Source organism: Athene cunicularia (genome assembly GCF_003259725.1).
Source record: "Athene cunicularia isolate RWA chromosome 24 unlocalized genomic scaffold, athCun1 chr24_part1, whole genome shotgun sequence".
NCBI classification, from domain to species: domain Eukaryota; kingdom Metazoa; phylum Chordata; class Aves; order Strigiformes; family Strigidae; genus Athene; species Athene cunicularia.
The window spans coordinates 2615016-2637768 of NW_020799132.1; the positions used below are offsets into that span (position 1 = coordinate 2615016).

General features: G+C 50.2%; 1 protein-coding gene across 7 annotated transcripts in view; it reads left to right on the top strand.

Annotated features, from left to right (window-relative positions):
* Positions 1-22753, top strand: part of LOC113488515 (protein CEPU-1) — a 311358-nt gene that overhangs the window by 166961 nt on the left and 121644 nt on the right. For 5 of the 7 annotated variants that reach the window (XM_026863733.1, XM_026863736.1, XM_026863734.1 and 2 more), the window contains exon 2: positions 166-250. In XM_026863733.1, the coding sequence (XP_026719534.1) occupies positions 166-250 (85 nt within the window). Of the gene's footprint in view, positions 1-23; positions 251-22753 lie in introns of those variants that run through there. The other 2 variants (XM_026863729.1, XM_026863731.1) reach the window with 1 other exon arrangement.

Genomic DNA, 22753 nt, shown 5'->3' on the forward strand with positions numbered 1-22753 from the left:
CCACCCCACCCCACCCGCTTTTCGCTCCTGGTGGCCTTGTCGGGTGTGTTTTTTGCCTGTTGGAAAAGTCCCTGCTGCCCAGGATGGGGGTCGGTGGGTGCTTAGCCCTGCCCTGGAGGTGCCTAGTCGTCCTCTGTCTCAGGCTGCTCTTCCTTGTGCCCGCAGGAGTGCCCGTGCGCAGCGGAGATGCCACCTTCCCCAAAGCTATGGACAACGTGACTGTGCGGCAAGGGGAGAGTGCCACGCTCAGGTAGGAGCAGCTATGTTTCTGTCTTGGGGCTGGGGGGCACCACGGTGGGGAGGGTCCCACTGCATGGGGAGGGCAGCTGGTGCCTTTGGGAACGTGACTCAGTTTCCCCACGGTGAATGGATGCATCGTGTCGATCGGTAGCAGCGAGCTGAGAGGATTAGGGTACCAGGGGACTGGGCTTTGGCTTAGCGCCCCCCCCTCCGCCACCAGTTGTCTCCGGGAAAGTTACTGAAGGATGAAAAAAGGGGAGTGCTATTCCCTCTCGGCCCCCCGCCCTACACCATGGGCTGGGCTCCTGCTGTCAATGATCACGACTTTGGTGGGGGTAAACATCACTCTGCTCCCTGGGGTGTAGCGCCGGGGGTGCCTTTGTGCCCCAGCCTGGGGAGAGGGGGAGTTGTTGCCCTACCCCCCAGTGGGGTTTTGTGCCTTTTCCCCATGTGCAGACTTGCTGGGATGAGGGGGCAGCGCAGGATGGGGCTGGTTTCAGGCAGGCGGATGCCGCCCTCCTTAAAAACCCCCTTGCTCCAGGGACAGGGGAGGTGCTGCTCCCTGCCAGCATTAACTCCTCGGGGTGGGGGGAGACGTGGGGCTGGGTGTTGCGCTGGAGTCCTGTTCACCTGCGACAACTATCTGAGGGGTGTGGGGGCTGCCAAGGAAACCGTAATTGTGATCGGTTTAACTTCTGGGACATCGTACGCCCAGATACTCGTCCCTTGTCCTCGCAGCAGATGGGCGCAGTCATCCCGGGGGGTGTTTGATAGGGACGTTAAAAATAAAAAGCCAGGTTATAATCAGAGCGATGAGGAGCGGTGCTTGCAACTCCGGTGTGCTCGGGAGTGACTTTCCTCCATAGGTGACACCCAACATCTGCGGGGCCAGCTGGGTGTGTGCGGTGAAAGCCGCACTCCTGCTTTACGCCAGCCAGTGGGGAGCAGGGCCAAGCCAGGGCAAAAAAAATACCTTAAGGAGGAATTTCATCCAGAGGTCTCTTTTCAGGTGGGGGGAGGACTTAAACGATGGTTTGACCCTTGGAAATGTGAATCCCCTGCCTGTGTTATTTCCTGTAACTCAGCCGTTTGCAGCCGAACCTCTCGTCCACCCCAGCCCTCGTATGTTCCCAGGGGGGAGGGAGGTAGCCGTGTTGTGGCCGTCCCTCCCGATTCATCTTGCGTCATGGCACGACTGGGCAAAGCAGCTTGGAAATGGGTGGCTGAGGCTGGAGGACAGGGTGTCTCTCTTAGGAATTTGCCCCGCTGAGCTTGGCTTTAAAAAAAAAAAAAAAAAAAAAAAAAGTAGCTCCTTTCCTCTCCTGAAGCACTCTCCCAAGCATTGAAAATCCTACAGATCTTGCCACCGGGGTGTCGGAGAGGGAGGGGTTTGGGTTACTGGAGGTGCAAAATGCACAGGAAGGGTGGCAGCTGCGGGGTGGTACGGGAACGGGTGCTGTGCAAACTTACTGGAAGGAGGAGAATTGTTCACGCCGTAGCGGGGTCCTGCAAAGCGCTGGTGGCACAGATCGTGCTGGTGCCCTGCCCCGGCACCGAGTGCTCACCCGGTGTCAGTGGAGAACAAAGGAGAGCTGGGGTGAGTCAGCAGGAGGGATGCTGTCCTCTGTCCGTGAGGCCTGGTGGGAAGGGGGCAAATGGTGGCCCTGCGAGGTGGCCCTGGAGAGAGGGAGGGCAGGCAGCGGGCTTGTCATCCCCCCAGAGCTGCCGTATGCGCGTCCCGGTTCAGCTGGGGAGCTGGAATGGTGGCAGGGGATGTCCGTGTCGCTGCGCAGATGGGTGGCCCATCCGAGCATCCCCCAGGACACGGGCACGTGGGCTTTGGGGTGTGCAAACTGTGCCGGTGAGATTCCTGCTGTCATGCCCCTGGAGTGGGCGTTACTCTTGGAAATTAATGGCTTGTTGCTGCCACCACCTCGGCACACCGGTTCGGTAGCCGGAGAGGACTGTGTTTTACGTGTTGGGGCATTTTCTGTCTGGTTTGAGGTGGGAGCGGTGAGTCGGGCAGGCAATGCTGCATTCCCCGGTAGGTCTCGGTCCCTGCAGCCGTGCTGCGCTGTGGCAGGAGCCGGGAGGAGAAGAGCACGTGAAAACCACACGTTTCCAGAGGAGGAAATCAAGGAAGCGTGAATCTTCCTGCCCGCTCCCCTCCCGGCCGCAGCCCGGCGTAACCATCGATCTGTTGTGGAGGAGTTAACTTGTTCAGAATAGCAATGCTGCTCAGAAAGGCTTCGGGGACCCCGGCCTCCTCCTGCCCAGCGTGCAGGCAGCAGCCCTGCTAGGGTGGCAGTCAGGGAAGTGTGCAGGGGAAGCTAAAAAAAAAAAAAAGGGTCTCCTCTTTTCCCACACGTTTCCATGCGAGGTGGGAGCATGTTGAGTCGCAGCCAAGGATTTGGAAGGGAAGAGATGTTTCTAGAGGTCCCTTCTTGGTTTTTCACAGCCGACAAAAGGGAGAGCAAGCTGAGAACTTAGCAGCAGACGTTGCCGCTTCTCACTCGGAAAGTTCTGTGCCCTCCCAGGGAGAGGGTATGGCTGTTGGAAGTTATTTTATCTGGGGTGGCGGGGTGCCGAGGACCCCAAGCTGCTGTCGAGCAGCGGTGCCCTGCCAAGGAGACTCTTTTCAGCTCTGTCCCTGCCGCCCCTTCAAGCAGAGCTAATTCAGCACCGGAGGAAGAAGCTGGATTGATGGCTGGGAGGAGGCTCCCCCGTTGTGAGGGGCTCAGGCTTTGCTCCGTGCAAACCCAGCTACTGTAAATCTACCGTTAGGAGTCAGTTTAGGACCAGAGTCACCAGAGATGTTCAGATATTTCCTTCTGTCTTGTGATAGCTGCTGGAGGGTGCAGTCATGTGTCTTGCTTCAGTACCAGAACTTTAGATCACTGTATTAAATTTAAACCTAGATTTAGGCCTTTGGATAGAGCTACCATATGGGATAGGAGGGGCAAGATTTGCTCCTGGGTGCAGCAAAACTTGCAGCAATAGGGTCTGTGGGTGTTGGGTCGAACATTTTGGGTTGAAAATGGGCATTTTTACTGCTGCATGTGTTGGTCCCTGAGCTGGGGCTGCTCCTGCTCTTGGGGTTACACCGAGGGCTCGCGTGTGTGTGAAGGTCAGAGCTGGCTGTCGTGCTGGACCTCCCAAGGCCCCATCATGAGGATGAGGATGGTCTGCACCCCCTCCCACCATGTCCAGGCAGCACCAGTAGCGAGTGGTTCATGCTGGAGAAGGGCCCTCCTGAACTTCCCTCCGACACTTGAACCAAGCCCAGGCGTTGCTGAGACCTTTGGAGCAACTCTCTCAGCACCAAAACAAATGGCTTGATTATGATTTCACTTTAATTGGCGTCAGTCAGCACTTTCCACGGCGAGGCTCTGACGATCCCATCAGCATGCACAGGCGCTTGCACGGTATCCCCCCAAATTCACTGGTGCCCCAGGCAGATGGCGAGCAGATCTGGCTGTAGGGCCAGCACCACTTCTTTCACAGGCTCCTCTGTACACCTCCCCTGGTTTTCTTGGCAGGGTGAAGCGATGCCTTTATTTGTTCCCCCTTTGATTCTAATGCTGGAAGTCAAATCTGAGTTTAACATGAGTCAAAGCTGCTTTTTAACCCTGATGTTTCCTGTGGTTTCTACTCAGGCTTTGAAAAGGGCCCTGCACTTTGCCACTGAGATCTGCCATGGTTTACCTAAGCCTGTTTTGCAAATTTATTTTGCCCCTGTTGTGCTCTTGAAATAATTCTGGAGAAATGATAACTTGGCCGCAAAACAAAACAAAATCAAGCATGTTTGTTTGATGGATGCAAACAGAAAGTGCTTGTTTGCTAAGCAGAAAAGAGTATTTCTCAGAAATGAGTCTGTTTTCTGTGACTCTTTGCTGCCCCATCTTTCCCCCTTTATCCACAGGAATTTGCCTTTTTGTGGTGTTACTGTGTAGTATGAAAAATATGGAGAACAGCGTGGTGTGTTCCAGCATGCTGCTTTCGCTTGGGTCCTGGGGGAGGCTGTGTGTCTCCCCCTGTGCCTGGGCAGGGCTGCTACTGCCAGGGCTTTGAGCGATGCTGATTCTCTGCTGAGGTTTTGGGCAGCTGCATTTGTGGTTTGCAGTCGATGAGTGCAGAAAGCCTGCCAGGGGGCAGGGAAACCCGCTCCAGGCTCTGTCCTGGAGAAAGCAGTGCTCGCCATCCCCGTAGCCTTGGGGCTGAGTGATGGGGGGCTCGAAGGGCACTGCCAGGTGCTCAGCGCGGGGCTGGGCTCCTGGTGTGGATAAGAAAAGCAAGACAGGGCAGAGATTGTTCACGAAAAGGCCAAGCAGTGATGGGTAAATCTCATCTGGTAGCTGCACAGCTCTGTGTCCGTTTTGCTCGAGGCTCCTGCTTGCTGGTGGTGGGAGCTGCAGTAACCCCAGCGAGGGGGTGGTGCTTATCCAGCCCTTTCCCACACACGGGCACCCTGAGTTACTTGTTCCTCATCTCAGCACTCCCAGCTCCTGCCCTACTTGTCCAACTCCCCCCATCCTTGAAAAATCCCCCATCCGGATTCCTGGATCTCCCGCCCCAGGGCTTGGGCACGCTGCTCCTGTGAAATACTCATTCCATTCTGATGGTCTCCAAGCCCAGCCCCTGTGAAATATTAATCCTGCTACAATTATTTATTTCAGAGTCTCACCCGACAGAGACTGAAGCTCCTGGTTGTTTCTCACCCTGCTTCCCAAGCCCACGCTGGGGTGATACAGCTTGGGCTCACAGGCTCTGGAGGCCAAGGTGTAATTACTTTGCATTTCTTGATTACTGAGCAGTGCAGGACTTGTGAGTGCTTGGGCTTGGGTGGGACCAGCCCCCAGCAGTCCTGTGGGCATGGGTGAGGATGGAGCTCAGCTGCCAACTCATATATTAACAACCAAAGTTTATTCTCCTGACTCCTTCAGTATCCCGAACGCTGACCTTCCCCTTCAAACCTCTCTTCTTTTTGTTCCTGAGGGTTAGGAAATAAGTTCAGGGCTGGGGTCACCCCTCCTATATTAAGTTGAAGAAAGGGGAGACCATGTTCTCCCACGCCTGCACCCTTACTTGGGCAATCAGCGCAAACATGAGCAGTACTGAGGGTTAGGATTGGAGTTTCTGTTCCCATCGGTGCACAGTGCCACTTCACCCCGGCCTCCCTCCTCCTCCCATCATTGCTGGGTCCTCCTTTCTGGCTGGGATTTTCTTTCCGAAGATCCTCCATCAGAGGGGCTGCAGAAGCCCCGAGCAGTGCCCACGTGCGATGCTCGCGGCTCTTTGTAGCTTGCGAGTCGATTGCTTTGCTTGCGACGGCATGTTTTTGAAAGAGGAGTTTATTGCTAAAGTGACATGTCAGCAAATCTTCGCCACCTCTCTCCGATCTCGGAGATGGAATCAGCTTAAAGTGGGGAAAAAAAATTGTCATATGCATGGATTTTTTTTTTTTTAATTTTTTTTTTTTCTTCCCTGAGTGCAATTTCCATCTGAGATGAGACAAGCTCCTGATTGCTGTGCCAGAGGAGGGTTTCCCTTTATAGCTCTCCTGGTAGAGCTGCTGCCTCTGGTTCACTGGAGCTGCCTGGGCAGGGGTCTCCTAGGGAACAAATGTGCTTTTCTGGAGCTGTCATCTCCATTGTAGGGTTAAGCATCTCTGGTCTACCAGCTCTGAAAAAGATTTAAGTCAAACAGACTTGTACCCCATTCCTCTGGGATGGGAAGGGCTGACGTGGAGGAAGAAAAGCGAGGAGGAAGGGAGGTCAGAGCAGCCTTGCAGGTGACAGAGGTGACCGGGGGAGGGTTGCTGGGGCGGCATTTTGAATTGTTAAGCTGCGGTTCTGAAGTGGAGGTTCAGTTCATAGCCCTGTTATCGACCCCTCCTGTGACGTTGGGTGCCCTCCTAGGTCCTATAAATGTGTGTATTCATGTGCAGCGATTGCAACACTTCCTTTCTCTGGCTCCGTGAGTCATCTGCTTGCATTGCAGTCTTTTTGTGGTGGGATGCATACTTCTGTAAGGAAAATGTGACAAGTGTCCTATTGGAGGGCACCACAGCTGTCCCACTGGTGTGCTGCCCTTGCTTGGGGTTTGAAGAGGCCACTGCAGCATTTTTGAAGTTGGAGGTGCCAGGGGATTGTCATTGCAGGGGTGTATGGTGTATGGTTGGGGACCTGAAGTGCCACCCTCAGCTGTGGGACTCCTCACAGCCCCAGACTCTGCTGAGAAGCTGCTCTCATCGTGACCATGAGCCTAACCTAAGCCTCGGACCTGAGGGCTTGTAGGTGACAGTCCAAGGGATGGCAACTGGCCTTATCTCTACCTCTTGGCCCTCCTGATGTGCCATCCCCATGCTGTGCTGCTCTGTCTTGGCAGAGTCCTTTGAGCGACGAGCACACCACTGCTCGGCATTGCTCATGGTGACCTGGCAGCTCCACGTGTCTTGTTGAGGTGGGTTGGGGATGTGGATTGTCTTCAGTTTGCCTAAATCATTGTCTCTTCTTCTGGCTTTGCTGGAGTCACTCCAACTTATACTGTTGGAAAAATCCTTCTTTTGATCTAGCAGAATTGTTCTTTCCTCCTCCCAGACACGCCTAAACCTGCCAATTTTGAGCTCAAGACACCACTTTCCTTCAGGAGGAAAGGGAGAAAATCAGGAAGGAACTAATCTATGACCATATCAGTTGGAGAAGGGGCTAATAGAAATTGTAATGAGGATACAGAGCCAAACAAGCAAATGGGAAAACGCAATCCCACCAGTACAATAGAGAGATTTATGCTGACGGAGGGGCTGATCCAGTGCTCGTTAATGTCACCACAAGTCTTTATCCTAACTGTAATGGACTGTGGATCAGGTTGGAAGACAGCTTTTTAGTCTTGCTACAATATGTAAACTGTTAACGGGTTGTGCGTGGAATAGCGATGCAGAAAGCCCTCTCCTAACAAAAAGTCTTTGCTCGTTTTTTGCATGCGGCACCTTCGCAAAGCAAATGGGAAACACCTTCTGCTCTCCTTAGGTTTAGTTCTCAGGGGTGCAAGGCTGTGACGGAGCCAAGTCTGAGACTTGGGCTTAGCTGTCTGGATGCTGCAGCATCTGCTGAAATGCCAAACGCGTCTTAATCATTAGTATATTAAAAATCTCACTTTAAATAAGGCTTCTTCAGCTGGCGGTGAGTGGTGTTGGCTCTCGCCACCAGCAGTCATGCTGGGAAGCAGTCGTTAGTTTATATGCAAAGTGAGGAGGCAGAAGAGCAGATGGGTGGGTACGGAAAGGCTGAAGGCAAACTTGACTTTGCAGCTGGATCGTCCCCTGGAAAAGTCAGTGTCAGTGAGATGGAGACGAGGTCTGGGGAGCTGAGCCTGGTCCAGAGGTGGGGACACCTTTGGGGACAGTGCTGAAGGACACCAAGGGTCAAGCAGGGACGTGCGAGTCCAGCTCTGCATGTCAATGAGGACAGAGTAAATAAGGAATAAAACCACCTTCCAACATGAGCAGCTGGTGAAATATCACAGGTTTTTTTTTTCTCAGAGATGGGAGATTTTGACCGGCTCTGCGCCTGCAACCATAAATGGCTCTGACACCTGCGTCTGTTTTATCAGACACATGCAGAGCCCCGGACATGATCCAAACATTCATTACTTTGGATTTTTGAGTCTGATTTTTTTTTTTTTTTTTATTTTTAAATTTTTTTTTTCCCCATGGTGAGATCATTATTTTTCCAGCTTCACATCCTCTGTTCAGCAAAACCGGTGTGTTTTTCAGACTTATGTTTCATACACGTCTCTAATAAGAAGTATGATAGAAAGCTGTTGAGAAAAGCAAATTCTCAAAGGTACCAAGGAAGAACAGGGCAGCTCTGGGTTCAGAGCCACTTCCAAATCTCAAGACAGTTTGGACGATAGGCACAGCAGTGATATTTGAAGGCATGTTTGGGTTCTTACCCTTAAGTCCTCCAAATTCAGTAAATTATAGGTGTAGGGCTTTATTCCAGGATGATCTTTATTATCTTGCATCCCTGTTCCTCTCCCAGTCCAGTACAAAGCCCTTGATGAGTTCAAACGAAGAGTGACCTCAGTGAAAACTTGAGCAAGTTTCTAAAGGTTTGATGCTTATCTTAGACTGCAGTTCAGTGGGAGCTGGGCAAGTGCCTGCCTCTCGCACTTTTATTTTAAAAAAATATGACTTCTACAGTTTGTTACATAAGAAAATACATTTTTTTCTAAATTTCTGAAACAGATCTTTTTGCTAAACAGTACATTTCTTCCTTCTGTACCTTGACTGGAGGATGGTTTAGAATTTCCTCGTTTGGAAAAGGGCAGATCTGGGTTTGGTTCGAAAAATAGTGTTTCTTTCTTTTAGTCTGAGTTTGAGTTCACTGAAGCATCTTGTCAACTTTTACTGGAAGTGCTCTGATTAAGCCAAAGTGAGATTTTTGGGTTTTAGAGTGTCTTAAAGGAAATAGTGCAATTTTGATTTCATTCATCTACGAAGGGAAGGATTTTTGGATACGCAGAGTTTGCCTTCAGCTGAAAAAAAATCTTTCCCTTCCCACCTCTCAGCTGCTTTATGTTTTGGAGTCAATTTTTCTATCATACTTCATCCTTCCTACTGCTTGCTTCTAGTTGGAGGAGCTGTTCTGCTTTGAATCAGACAAAGTTTATGTGTAATATATGTTTTCCAAGACCAAATTTCAGGCTGACCCATGCACGTCGTGACCCTGTTTGCTCAGCAAACTTGCACAGTGTGAGAGTCGGGGCAAAACGTGGCAGCGTTGGCAGGGAGCAGTTTGGAGGAGCTCTGAGCGTGTGTGTTAAGTGATGTGATTGAGTCCTCTACAAACACGAGGAACAAAAGGTATCAGTTAGCCTTGACTTGTGTACTCGTGAAATTAAAGCAGGCCTCTCCCCTCTCTAGGTGCTTGTATTCTGCGGCAGGTAGGATGTGGTCAGAAGGTCAAAAATCCCATCTTGGGTTGTTCCTGCTTTGTCATGGAGTTGGATGGTTGAGGGAGACGCCTTCACTGGTGCGTGTCAGCTGGGGCTCCTAAATTTCTCTGGTTGTCCTTGGCTCGTGGAGGAGAACGGCTGCAATTTCCTTGCTGGTTTAAAGCCAACAGCATGCAGACTGTTGACATTGTTTAGCGAGACACGGGGCCCTTCACCTCGGACACCTCTGTGAGTCTGAAACCAGCATGCTGGATGTTTTTTAGCCATTCAGAGGTCCACACGGTGACCTCCATCCATTCAAGTGGCACTGCCCAAAGTAGTCTCAACAGACGGCCAAGGTCTGAAGAAATCACAGGGTGATAAATACCCTCTTGGTCCTTCTAGAAAAGACTGAAAGCTTGATGGCAATGCATCGTGTAGGAGAAACTTCTCTCATCCTGCTGGGACTGACCCTCTGGGCTTGGTGGGAGTTGCAGCAGGACCCTGTTGCAGGTTCAGTGGGTTGGGAAGATGCAGAGCGATGTTCTGAGCCCAAGGGGTTTGCAGCCCACGGGGAAAGGGAGGGTGAAAGCCTGCGGTGTGCGGAGAGGTGCCACGGGGCTGCGGAATTGGTGCGATGGGGAGATGTCAGCTCTTCCTCTCAGCTTCCCTATGCAACGCCAACTGTCAGTGATTTAACTAACGTTTTGTAAATAAATGTGGCATTCGGACAGCTGTCACCGCGCCTGTTATAAACACTCCTTTTGTCACTAAAAGCTGGCAGTACCGCTCCGTTTCCCCTGCAAATGCAGCTACCACTGCCAGTTAGCTCCTGAAGCCAGGGCTGTCAAGGAATCGCATGCCGGCCGGTGGCTGGGAGACCATGGCTTCGTGCAGGGAGCCCAGCAAGGCATTGCCAGGGCCTGGTGCGAAGGCAGCTTTTGCATCTCGAAAATGAATAAATGGCCCCATCAGCAAGCAAGAAAACCCATCTGAATGTGGCTGTAGGGCTGGTAGGTTCCCAGCCAGCATCCTGGGCGGTCCAGCTGCAGTGCCGGTGGTGGCACCGGTTCCTTTGCCATCTCGTCCCAGCCCCGTGGGAAGCACGGGTAGGATACGATGAGATGGGGAGCTCAGCCAGACTTGGGCTTTGATGCACCAAGGGAGCAATTTGGCACTGGCACCGTGAATGCTTTTCTTGTTGGAGCATGGGCTCTTCATGCATCAAGCTTTGGTTTCAGTAAATTTGGTCTCTCCGGGACTGGGTTGGATTTGAGCGGAGAGATCTGTCCTTTGAGGCCATCCATCTTGCTCAGCACGCTTGTCCTATTAGGAGAATATTCAAAACCTTCAGGCAGTCTGGATGCTTCTCGTCCTAACAAACCTGACTGGAGAGGGGATGCTGTTGTCTTTCTCCTTCCTGGGAAGTCTTGATCCTGTCCTGGTTTTATCTTTCAGGGACTCTTGCAGCTGCAAGCAACCCTCCACCGGCCCACGGTGCTTGTCTCCTGCTATCTGGTGGTTTAATTTTCAGCAGTCAGCACCTATAGCCTTGCCGTGCTGTACTGATGGGTGATGCAGGCAGTATAGAAATCAGCACATGACATCTCTCTCTCTAAGCTGCTGTAAAATTAGCTTCATCTCAAGTGGCAGAAAATGATCATATCCTCGCTTGAGGGCGATGAAGAATATTCCTGAGTCACTGCTAGTGATGAAACAGGCAGAAAATCCAGAGTGATACACAACTGCCCACTCAGTTTTAATCGCTGAGGCCATTTGCTGCTGCGGAGCCTTAAGATGCAGCTTCCTCCTCCTCTTCCTCCCTCTCATCCATCACTCCCCTTAGCGGCCTGTGCTGCGGATCCCAGCAGGGGCAGAGCAATTTCCCATCCCACTGGAGAGGCTGCAGGCCATGAGCATCTCGTGATTCTTCACCGTTCCCCCGAGAGGAGAGGGTCAATGCTTCCTTTTCTCACAGCAATTGGAGGAAGAAGATGGAGCCTGCTCTCCTTACTACTTCTCCTTCCAGGCTGCAATTCTGCAGCCTGGGAAAATCTCTCCTCCAAGCTCACCCTCATCTCCACAAATCTTCCCTGCTGCCTCCGAAGCAGCTGCTGTGCCCACGAGGACGTTTCCTTTCGCGTTTCTCCCCCGACAGCTTCAGTTCAAAGACATCTCCCCGGATTTTTGTGCCTTGGATCAAACCACCCTCTTTCCTATAACTGCCAGCTCAGTGCTTGGGAAACCTCTTGCCAAATTTGCTGGCGACTAAGGCCAAGAAAAGCCTTCAAAACACTGATGATCAGAAGCAAAGCGCCGTAATGCTTCCCTTCCTTGCATATGCTCCCTGGCAGCATGTTAGCACTTAAGGACTCCTCAAAGGAGGCTTCCTCCAAGTCCTACCTTGCCAGCTTTCCCCCAAAATTCAGATGGAAGCCCCCCACGCTCCGGGTGCAGGTTGAAGGGTCTGGAAAACCCTGGCAAGGTTCACATGAGTCCTTCAGCTTGCAAATCACCTCCTTCTTCTGGTCTTCCATGTGGCTCAGTTGCTTCCGACATGGTTCAGCATCATTTCGGGGGGAAAACCATAACAATCCTCCAGTTTGTGCAGGTGTTTGAATGAATGCTCCCTTTTCTCCAGTCAGGGCTTGTCAGTATTTATCCCTTAACCTGATTTTTAGATGTTCTCTATCCTGCAGATTTGCCGGGATATGCTATTCACACAAAACTCTCCTGGTGTCAGACTTCTGCTAGGATAGCTTAATAGCTCCTACCAGCCTGCGAGGGGAATAAGCAGGGCTGGCAACAGTACAGACGTGCAGGCATAAATGTGTCAAAGCAGGGGTTTTGCCAGATTAAAAAAATATTGCAAAAGCTCACTCCCCCCTGACGGAGATTGCTGTACCAGCGGAAGTTTTCCGCACTGGTTGGCCAAATCCCGACAAGTTTCCGCGAATCCCGCTCTCCTCTCCGTAATCCCCGGCAGCTTTGCACACCGGGCATTTATTTGTCAGCGCAAAGCAGGTGCAGAGCTGCAGGACATAGGCTGCGCATCTCGCTTTGGTGGTTATTCCAACATACAGCCGCTTCATTCTCGCGTCAGGCAGCGCGCGATCAGCTCTCCTCCTCAGCTTAATTTCCTTTTGCCTCATCCCTTCCCCAGCAAGCGGAGCCTGGATGGTGTGTTTTGGGTTAGATTCAGCAGGAACCCGGGAGAGAAGTATCAAAATGAATAGATGGGTGGTAATTTGGAGTTTTTTGAGTGCTCACTAACCACCCCTGAGCACACTTGCATTCTGCACACGCCAGCCGTCGTCGCACGCAGAGACTGTATTTGTGTGTGTGTATATATATATATTTATATACCTTGTGCAGGGCTAATGAACGAAGATAGATACAGTACAGGGGGAGAGTAATTTGTGCAGATACCTGTCAAGAGAGGCAGGAGATGGGGATAAAGCCAGTGGGAGCCAGCGCAGATGGTGAACGCAGATACCGCAGCCGTACCCAAGAAAACCGGTCCCTTGGCAAAGCAGCGGCAGGGGCCGCTTTGGGGAGAGGTGGGGGGACAAGCCCGTTAGTAAATGCTCTAATGTTTTCTCCGGGTGATGCCAACTGCTGCTTGTTTCTCCTGCTGTGAGTCTGAAACAGCCCCACTAACCTCTGGCAAAACCAGGAGGATAACAAGGGAGGGAAGGTTGACTTTTTTTTTGCGGCATGTATTTATTTTTTCCTGGCTTGAGAAGGAAGAAATAAAGTTGGATTTCAAGTGGGGTTGTTGCCGTAATGGAGGGAAATGAGAAATGCTCTTCAGCTGCCTTCTCCTTTCTCACGTCCCCATAAATAACCCTTCTCGCTTGGAGACAGCTCGGCTCTTACTTAGAGGAGAGAGTTGGGTTTTGGCTGTTATTTTTTTGCTGCAGCTTGAGGGCCCCTTCCCTTTCCTGCCTGCAGTTCACCTCATCGAGCCTGTTCTTCCCAAGGGCTCCTCTCTGGGTTTCTCTTCTGACGGGGGCTCTGGTTTGCAGAGAGCCCCCGTGGCGGTCAGGGCTGGTCCCCGACAGCCGTGGCTCTTGGATACGAGCATCATCTCCGGCTGCTCACCTGCTTTATTGCTGCGTTGCCGGAGCCGTGGAGGTCCCAAGCAGCGGTGGGTGTCAGTCCCGGCTTCCTTAAGCCAACGATGAGCCTTTGGGGGGATGGACAGCAGCAATCCCAGGTGCCTGCTCCTGGGGAGATAACCACAAACTGCTTAAAATGCCCATGATGTTCCACAATCCTTCCACGTCCACCCTCTTTTAATAAAAGCAGGTCCAGCCGTGTGACAGCTTTATCCAGCGGTGAAGCATTGTTCTTCTGTGGGGGAGACAGAGCTTGCAAACTGCGTCTGGGAACCAAGGGACAAAATAACCCACTGTAGGTTTTTTCTTTTCTTTTTTTTTTTTTTTTTTTTTAGGATCTTTTTGCCAGGTTCTGCAGGCAGTTTTGCGACCCTGTCTCTAGCTCGCTTGCTTAGAAGTCATTAAGAGCTTCTTTGTGAATTCGTGGAAGCAAGGTGCAGGTGATGTCTCTTCCTCTGCCTGTCCCTTTTCCCCTTCACCATTTCTTCTGATTTTTGTGAATCAGCTGCCTGATTTTGGTCAGGTTTTACAGAGGGCTGGGTGTTACGTTTCTACAACTTCCATGAAAATAGGCAGGGAGAGGACAAGAGACCTTGTTAGTCCTCTGAAGCAATGACAGAATGAGCTCAACTCTGGTACAGAACACCCAAGAATCCGTGTGGGCACTGGCTATATGCAAGACTCAAGGGAAGAGGGAGCTCCAGTTGAGCTTTACATCATTTAAAACTAAAATGTGTAGGAAAACACGCGTCCTCCGTGGTATGTGTGGAGCGACTCGTTAAATGCAGCAAGGAGTCCAGGTGGGGAGGGGTTGAATGCTCCAGATTGCATGTAAGGAAAACCGTGAAGATGATGTTGTGTTGATGGAGACAGGCTGCCAGTCCCGGTGTCAGGGAGAAGAGACAAAAGCTCAGGGTTTTGTGCTTAATGCAGCTGATATCAAATGGGGGATGCTGCACTTAGCTTGCCTGAATTGGAAGACTGCAACAGCTGGTCGCTGTGGCATTGCTGAAACCGGCTGGCTCACCCTTCCCTTCAGTTAAAAAAAAAAAAAAAAAAAAAAAAAAAAAAAAAGGAAAAAAAAAAAAAAAAGCACAACAGCAATGACAAAAAATTTTAAAAAGCCAGTAACTCGCTTTCCAGAAGTTCCTAATGCTGCAACAGGCAAAGCGCTGGAGATAAAAGAAATAAAAAAGCGGGGGAAAGAGGGAGAAAATGCATTTATGAGCTCTCAGACTAACAGCATGCAACTCTCATATTATTTTTCCTCCTTAGCCTTTGAAACAGAACAACGGCCCGGAGCCTTCTCGGCAGATGGACAATGTGCGTGCCTTAACCACTTAACAGCCATTAGCCTAATTTCACGTACTGGAGCCAAATTAAATAATAAGTAAGAGGCTATGAAAAGCTGGTTTGGAGGCTGCGTTACTGCCTTTCACTTGATAACCTTCTCATAAACAGATGCTCTCTCTCTACCCTATTAACCTTGTCTGCGAGCGGGGAGGGGGGCTTTGGTGAAGCAAACAAGCCAGACCTTGGTGGGGAGAGGGGAGGCAAGCTGGAGGGGCCAGATGTGGGGGTCCTCTGTATTTTGGAGGCTCCTTTCATTTTTCTCCCTCAGTGCCCCAGCTGAGGAGGAATCATTGAGCAAGAGCCCGTTCTGCAGTTGCGTCCAGGTCATTTTAACATGCCAAATGATTCATCTTGATCAGCGAGCCCATCTGTACCTGCTGAGCGAGGCTGCACCACCCGGAGCTGATTTTGCGGACAAATCTGCTTTACTTGGAGGAAAGGGGAGATGGTGCTGATCGACACGAAAGGGGAGGTGGCCCTGTGGCTCGCTGCCTAATCCTGCCCTGGTTTTGGCTCAAGCAGAGCATGGGGGGCTGCTGCATCCTCCATCCTGGTTGTACCACTAGCTCGCCCTTTAGATGAAGTCATTTTGCTGCTCTTTGCCTCCTTCCCCGCAGCGTTGAAACGGGAACAATAGTACCTGCCTCAGCTTTGAGAATTTGTGCGTATTCATTTACAAAATGCTTTTGATGTTATTTTGGTGATAGAAGGGTGAGGCGTTTGCAGGTGTGTGCACAAGGGCTTGCGTGAATTTTTTTTTTTTCTGCAAAAGATTTTTATTGGGGGGTGGGGGGGTGACTGCCTTATTTCATCACCAATCCCACCCCCACCGCTAACTTTGCATCTTGACTTTGGGCCTTTTAAAGTTTTCAGGCAATTATAGATGACCGCGTAGCTATTTTTGGTGGAAGGTTTTATTTATTAAAAAGCCATCTTCCTTCATTAAAAAGATACATTGATGGGAAATAGATGAGCAGCTCCATTACTGGTGTGTAGCGTGCCGTGCAAGCCCGGTGCTGCTGAGATGATGTGCTGCATCCCCTCCCTTGATGCAAATAATATCTTTCCATGGAGCCACCCAAAATTTGGTGCACGAGCCATCCTCTCGCCCCAGCTGCAGGGTCCAAAGGCCCAGGGATAGATGTGAGAAGGTTTGCTCTTAGTGCAAGATTTCCAGCAATTCCTTGGTGCCAGCAGCAATTTGACTTTCCTCCTTTGTTGGTTTTCCAACCAACAACGCAGGCTCTGCTTTCATATGCAAAATCCGTCCTCTGACTGGCATGGAAACCGATAAAGCTGGGTTTCTTACAAGTTTGTTTCATTTTGGTCCACGTAGGAGTAAATGACTTGCCACCTGCGGCGGGGACATTTGGAAAGGCTTTGTGCTGTGTGGATTCTCTGAGGTTCAGATGAGGATGAATCTCATTTTTATGTGGCCTTTCCTTCCATGGGGCACTCGCAGAGTCCCTCTTCTGTACCTGGCTGCCTATCTGTACTAGACTTGCAGGTACTTAATGTCTTTGAGCCATCTGTTCCTCTGTCAAATTTAGTTAAAATTGGCCAAAGGCTTCACAAATTATTGGGGAAGATTGCTAGACAGAGGCACACAGGCAAAGAGCATGATTGCATAAGCTCATTCCAGTAGGACTCAAGGCTAAAAATACATCAGGGCATGTTATTTGGAGACAAGGCAGCTGGGGAGATGGGATCTACATCCAACTTTTCCCCAGCACGGGGGTTATTAGACTATTTTTTGGTATTGTAGAAAGTTTCTTCGTGGAGATGGACTTTGCTTTGGGTAGGATGTGGTGCTTTATCTTCTTTTTCTTGTATCGTGTGGCTTCCTGTCCAAAATGAGCCCCGTTATCCCTTTTCTGAGGTTGGTGACCCTCATGCTGAGATGCTGCAGCTGTACTTTCAGGCAGCTGTTTGCTGAAGAAGTCTTCCAGCAAGGGCTGGGATGTGGTGCTTGCGGAGGCTGTAGAAGCAAGCATGCAGCTTGGCTGGTTAGTAGTGAGCTTCCCTCGCTGGAGGAGAAGAGAGGGGAGGGTTGTATGTAGGTAAGAAGGTCGAGTGAGCAGGAGGAGCCCCAGGACATTCTCCCTCAGGCCAGTCTGAACGAGCTCTCTGCTCAGTGTGGTGGGATGTGCCTCCTGCAGACCTCCTCAGGTGCCTGTGTCTGGTTTTGTGTCTCAGAGTGGTATTTCTCAGCCCTTACTAGACGTTAACTATGGGAGTGCTGGTGCTTTCCTCTGAAAGCTCCCCTCCAGTGCTGCCTGGATGCCGTGCTCCCAAGTGCAAAATCCTGAGCAGGCGCCAGATGGGATTGCCCGTGTGAAATGACCGAGGAGATCATGGATGGCAAGAAACATGTGGAGAGGCTTCGTGCCATGCTGTTTGTGGGGATGGAGTAGTAACCCCCTCCTCCTCGTCCTGTGCATGCTGCGTGTTCTCGCTGCGAGCGCTGGCTCAGGTGATGCTTGTGGGCCATCATCAGGTGGAGCGCAGTGTGCTCCCATCTCCCACCCAGGAGTACGTTTCAAGCCAGGATGTTTCCAGGCAGATCAGTCTGAGCTTTGGGCAGCCAAAAATTAAGTGTCTGATCTAAGCAGGTCTTGGAAAGAGCGACCAAGTCCATCTCCCTGAGTCCTGTCTCTTGTTGTTGGCCGGGGGGGGATAGAGATGACCAGCATGGGATAAGGTGGGATGAAATGTGTCTGTTAGAGACAAAAAACAAAGAAACCGGCAAAACCCCCCTCAAAGGCTGGGTGGTTCTCGATCAATTAGCATTTCTGTAAGGAGCCCAGAAAAGCACGAGCAATCTGGGATACTTGCTGCTGTAACTGCAGGTGTCTGAGATGATGGATGTCTGCATCTGAGAGTGTTTGTCTAGTCCCCCTTTGTAGTCTCTGGAGAGCAATGGGCCTTTTTAGGGTGCAATTCATCCCAGTCTAAGGCAGATGTCTAAAATAGGTCAGACAGATTGTGTCCTAGCAGTGCCTTTTTCTCTCCATTTGCTATAAAATGGGGTCCAAACAGTTAGCTTGCACGTGGAGGTGATAAATCCCACCCAAGCATTTAGCAGAAGCCATTGGATCAAAATAGGAAATATCTAACATTGATCAGGGCGTGATATTAGAGCCAGGCATGGGTGTTCAGCAGGAGGAATACACCTGATAATTCACTGAGCAGAAATGGGGGAAGAAATGGGATTTTGGGGGGATTTTTTTTTTTTCCCCCCATCCTGAGTCCATCTGCGTCTCATCCCTTTAACTTCCAGGAGACTCAGCTAAGCAATTCTGCATGTGGCTTGTCATTAGGTACCTCACCCAGCAACCTGCAAGTTCATTAGTATTCTTTTTAGTGCTAATGAAATGTCCAAGCTGCATCTTTTCTGCATGAGAGCCTGAAATGCCTTAGCAGTAAGGGAAAAATCAGACTCCAGTGCTATGGAGACCACCCAGAGCTGGCCCCTTCTGCCAGCAAAGCACTGTTTGTGTCAGTGTGGCAAAACCACAGGAGCAAAAAAAGGAAAAAAACCCACAACCAACCAACCCTAGAAGCGGTCGGAAGAGAATTTTATTTTTTTAATTGCATCTGCAACAGGGCCTCTGCCAACGTGGCAGTTTGAGCTGAGGATCTTCCCACCCCAGCACAGCTGTTGCTGCAGAAATCCATAGGATTTAACATCTGCAGGTGGAGAGGCAGCGTTGAGGGTTGGGTGAGGGATGCTCTGCTTTCTCCTGCCCTATAGCAGCCTATAGGGCTGCTTGGCTCCCCTTTGTGTGTTGGATAACACGAGTGCAAACTCCTTTTCTAGCTGAGGAGATGAGTTCCAAAAAGACAAGGCAGCACGAGGGCCGTGGCTGTGCCCTGCCTGCCTAAGAGGCTTGCATTGATTTTTATTTTCTTCAATGGAAGCAAAACTGACATCCATTAACCAGCCTCCCAGCCTCTCCAGAGCAAGGGATGGAGGCAGCAAAGGCTTTATTGCTATTTTTTTTTTTCCTCTTAGGCTTGTTTCTCTCCTGTTGCTCTTTGCTAACGTGCTGCAGCCTGGGAGGTGTGGAGAGGTTTGAGAACGGAGCAGGAGAAACAGGAGGTTGAAATGAAGCTCCCCTAATCTGACTCAGCCCCAGCGGGTACCTGTGTTTTGGGAGGCCCCCTATTTATTTGACCAGCTTAGACGTCCCCGCATAGCTCTGTAAAAGAGCCGTGGGGAGCAGGTGGGGGGAGAAGCTGTCTCTTCTGGCTTTATTTGGCAGCTCTGATGCTTTCGCTGCCTGTCTGCGAAGCTCTTCCTTAGGGCTGGAGCACATCCAGGCTGTGAACAGCAGGGCACGGCTCTTGGGGCTGTTAGCAGGCGCTGGGAGCTCCGCTAAACCTCTCCAGAGGTTTTGTTTAAGACAGGCTGGAGGTGAGAGATGAGAGGGGCTTGAGGGCAGCAAGAGGGAGGACCTCACTGCTGAGGTGCCTGAGATGCTGGTGGCTTCGTCACCACCCTTGTCTGCACCCTTCCCGTCTCCCAGGAATTATCCCAAGTCTGTATGCAGTTCTATAGGGGGAAAAAAACTTTCTCCTCTCCCAGGATCTGTGGCAGGTAGAAGAGAGCAAAACCCATTTATGGTTGAATATGGACTTTAATTTTAAAAGTTTTGTGAAATAAATAATATATATTTACATTGTATATCTATAGATGACATAGATTTTCGAAGCTTATGTTTATTTTATATATACATATCTGACATTAGATGTTTAATGTCTCCTAAATTCTCAGCAGAGTATTTTGCTCAGTGTTCTGTTTATTTACTTTTTTTCCCCCCTTTTTTTTTGGCGTTCTGGTTTCTCATCGCTAGCTGTCACTGTGCAGCTCTTCAATAACTATGTTTTGTATTCAGTTGCAGAGTTTTCTTTGGGGGGTTGGTTTTTAATATAGTGTTTATGAAGAAGCCTGATTTTGGGAACAATGTAAGTTTGCAGCAGAATGTTTCTGCAGAGAAAGGGAAGGTCTCAGAAAAACAAAAGGACATACAAACAAGAGGGGGAAAAAAAGGTGATTATTGGGACAGTGAATGCTGCAGAAATACCTTTGACATTTTCCCAGACTTATTAGACAGGTCCTGGGCTGACTCTGGTACCCAGTTTTAAAATGTCTCTGTCTGAACAGGACTTCAGCTGCTGATTTAATGCCAAACCTGTTGTTGCTAGCCCAGTCGTGCTGCACTGTTCCCCACTGATGAAGCAGCCTAGGCTCTGATTTTTAATGAGAGGTGTTAATGCTGTGGTGGGTGTAAAGGCTCCTACCTTTATTTGGGAAGGACAGGAGCTTCCTGACTCCCTCACCCATCCCCATGCACTTGAAAGATGCTCGCAGTCCCCGTGCGCGCTGTGCATCGATCCCGCTCCGTTTCGGGATGCTGGTGCAGTAAAGTTAATTAACTCGATCAAAGCATCTCTCCTGTAGATCAGGATCTTTGTCAGGATGCTGTGTCCTTGGCTTTCTGGGTGGTGGTTTGCAGTGTTCAGCTCGCCCTCTCAGCTGCTTTGGCGACTCAGCGGGACATGCTGTTGTAGCCAGTGTAGGGCTGATGGGAACACTGGGAGTCTCTGTCCTGAGCTGGGAAAAAATCAGATGCTGGAAATGGAGGCACTGGGAGCTGTGGGCTTCATGCTTGATTGCTTTCCTGATTGGTACCATAAAAAAAAAAAAAAGGCATTAGAGAAAGAATGTTTGATTTAAAGAGTGCCTGGATGCTGACACCATCTCTGTTTGTTTTCCTTCCTTTAGCAGAAGCCTTTTAAAATTTTTATGAAGCATTAATGGATCAGAGATGATTTTTTTTTTCTTTCTCAAGCAAATTTTATGAGGTGAAGGTAACCCCCCCTGCCCGCCCTAGGATCCAGCCCAGTTTAACACTTGAGAAGTATAGGATGTGGAGTGCTTTGGGGTAGTTTCCTGAGCCCTGGTTTGTACTGGACTGGGAGGGGAGAGCTCATTCCCATCCTGGTACCCACGGTGGGATTGTTGGCCCTGGAAGGGGGAGAAGCTGCTGGGAAGGATGGGTGGAAGAAGTGGAAGGATGCTAATGTGAATATTCAACTTAGTGTCGTAAACTAAGACTGAACTTGAGAATGCCTGTGATTCGCCTCTCAGTTTGTGGTGAAGTACGTTTGAAGGTTAATGAGCATCGGGGGGAGAAGAACAAATGTAGCATCCTGGCCATCCTCACCTGGCTCTCCCTTCAGCACGCTGGCAATGCGCTTGCAGGCAATAACTTGGTCAGAAGTGATGGATAAAAGGCTTCTTGAGTTTCTTTTTTTCTTTTGTTTGAATCTCCTGCGTTATGTGCTGTCACCCTCCTTTGGAGGAGGAAGGCTAACCTGGCATCAGAGCGAAAACCTGGAGGTTGTAGTTTCTTCGTCCAGCTCTGCCAAGGATTTCCAGGCAGGACTGATGGTGGAGAGCTTATTTTACAACAGTGCCTCAAGTCATATCCCTTCAAGAGTTAGCTGGGTAAGGGGAGAAAACAAGCCCTGGCAGCAGCCCTGCAGAAAAGCATGGAAAACATCCAGCTCTGAGGAGCTTAATGGGAAGTTATTAGCCTGAATATCCTCCTTATTGTGGAGGCTGGGCTGCCTTATCATCCTGACAGCCCCAAGTAATTGATGTCCCTTCAGAAAGAAGCTCAGCTGAGATTTTGTGGTTTGGTGGGAGATTTTGCTCTGCTTGACCTTCCCGTTGAGGAGCAGCTGGGGATTGTAACGCCATCGGTGCAGCTCCAGGAGTGGGGCACCAGCCAGGAGACATGGGCAGGGAAGGCTAGTGGAGGATGGACAGAGGGCATCTGAGGACACTGATGGCTCGTGGTGGCATTCGGAGCTGGGGCTGCCATTTGGTCCTGCGTTAAGAAGCCTGTGCTCAAGTCCTCTGGCAGAGCAAGGGAGAGTTTCATTATCGCTAGTGATTGCTCAGACTGGGGGGGATAGACCATGGGGCTTCCTCACTTCACTAAAAGAATAGTCCCATGGAGCTCACCATCCCCCAGAATTCAGAGCCCAGCCAAGGATGAGTCAGTTATGGGTTAAAGAATATCTGCAGTTACTGTAGCTAATGGGATGTAAACCTGCCACTACTACCATGATGCTGAGAACATCTGTAGAAAGCTGGCAGGGGGCTGTTTCAGCTGCTGCTTAGGATTTTTTTCCAAAGAAAAGTCCCCTTTTTTTCATGGGCTGACACAGAAATGGTCAAGATCAGTGTCTGCGATTCTGGTAGGGCTTTCACATGCATAGGGCTTGCTTTGGTGGCAAGAATTAAAAATACATCGAATGCTTCAAATATTAACTCTGTCTGTGCTGGTCCCCAAATAGCTCCTTGTTAGACTATCCTGTCTCATTTATTTTTTTCTTGAACTTTCTTGAAATATGCAGTAGCAATCAAGGCAATTAACTATAATTGCAGAGAGACTACCTTGCGAAGGCGGGACGCAGAAATAGGCAGGTAATTACAATGAGTTATAAATGGATGGTTATTTACATCAGGAGTGATGCACAGGGATTTAGTTATCGGAAGGGTGAACTGGTGGTTGCAGCAAAGGACAGTTGTCTGGGGTCATTGCTTCGGGACCTTTGCATGCCGAGGCACCTCTCTGGTGCTCACCTTGTTCCTCTGTATCGGGGGGGATGTGTGCTCACTGTCTCAGGATCATTAGCAAGCTGTTAGGGTCTTTAAGAGCCCTCTACTATCTTCAAATAAAATGCAGAAGATCATTTGGTTAGGCAGACGTCTGAAGAGACATGGACTTCTCGAGACAAGCTGTTAAATCTGATTTCCGACTTGAGTGATGCCTTGCTGGCAATCTGCTGGTCACATCCTGCTGCCGAGCGGCTCAGGGTGGGCTGTCGGCCAGTAGCCACGCTCTGGTGAGTGAGCAGCGAGGATATGGTGTAGGAGAGAACTTTGTAGAGTCAGGCTGATGGTTGGACTCGATGATCCCAAGGGGCTTTTCCAACCTGAATGATTCTGTGATTCTGTTGAGTCAACCTGTGCTGCTGATCTGGCCAGTGGCTTTCTCCTGGTTGCAATGTCCTGACTCCTCATA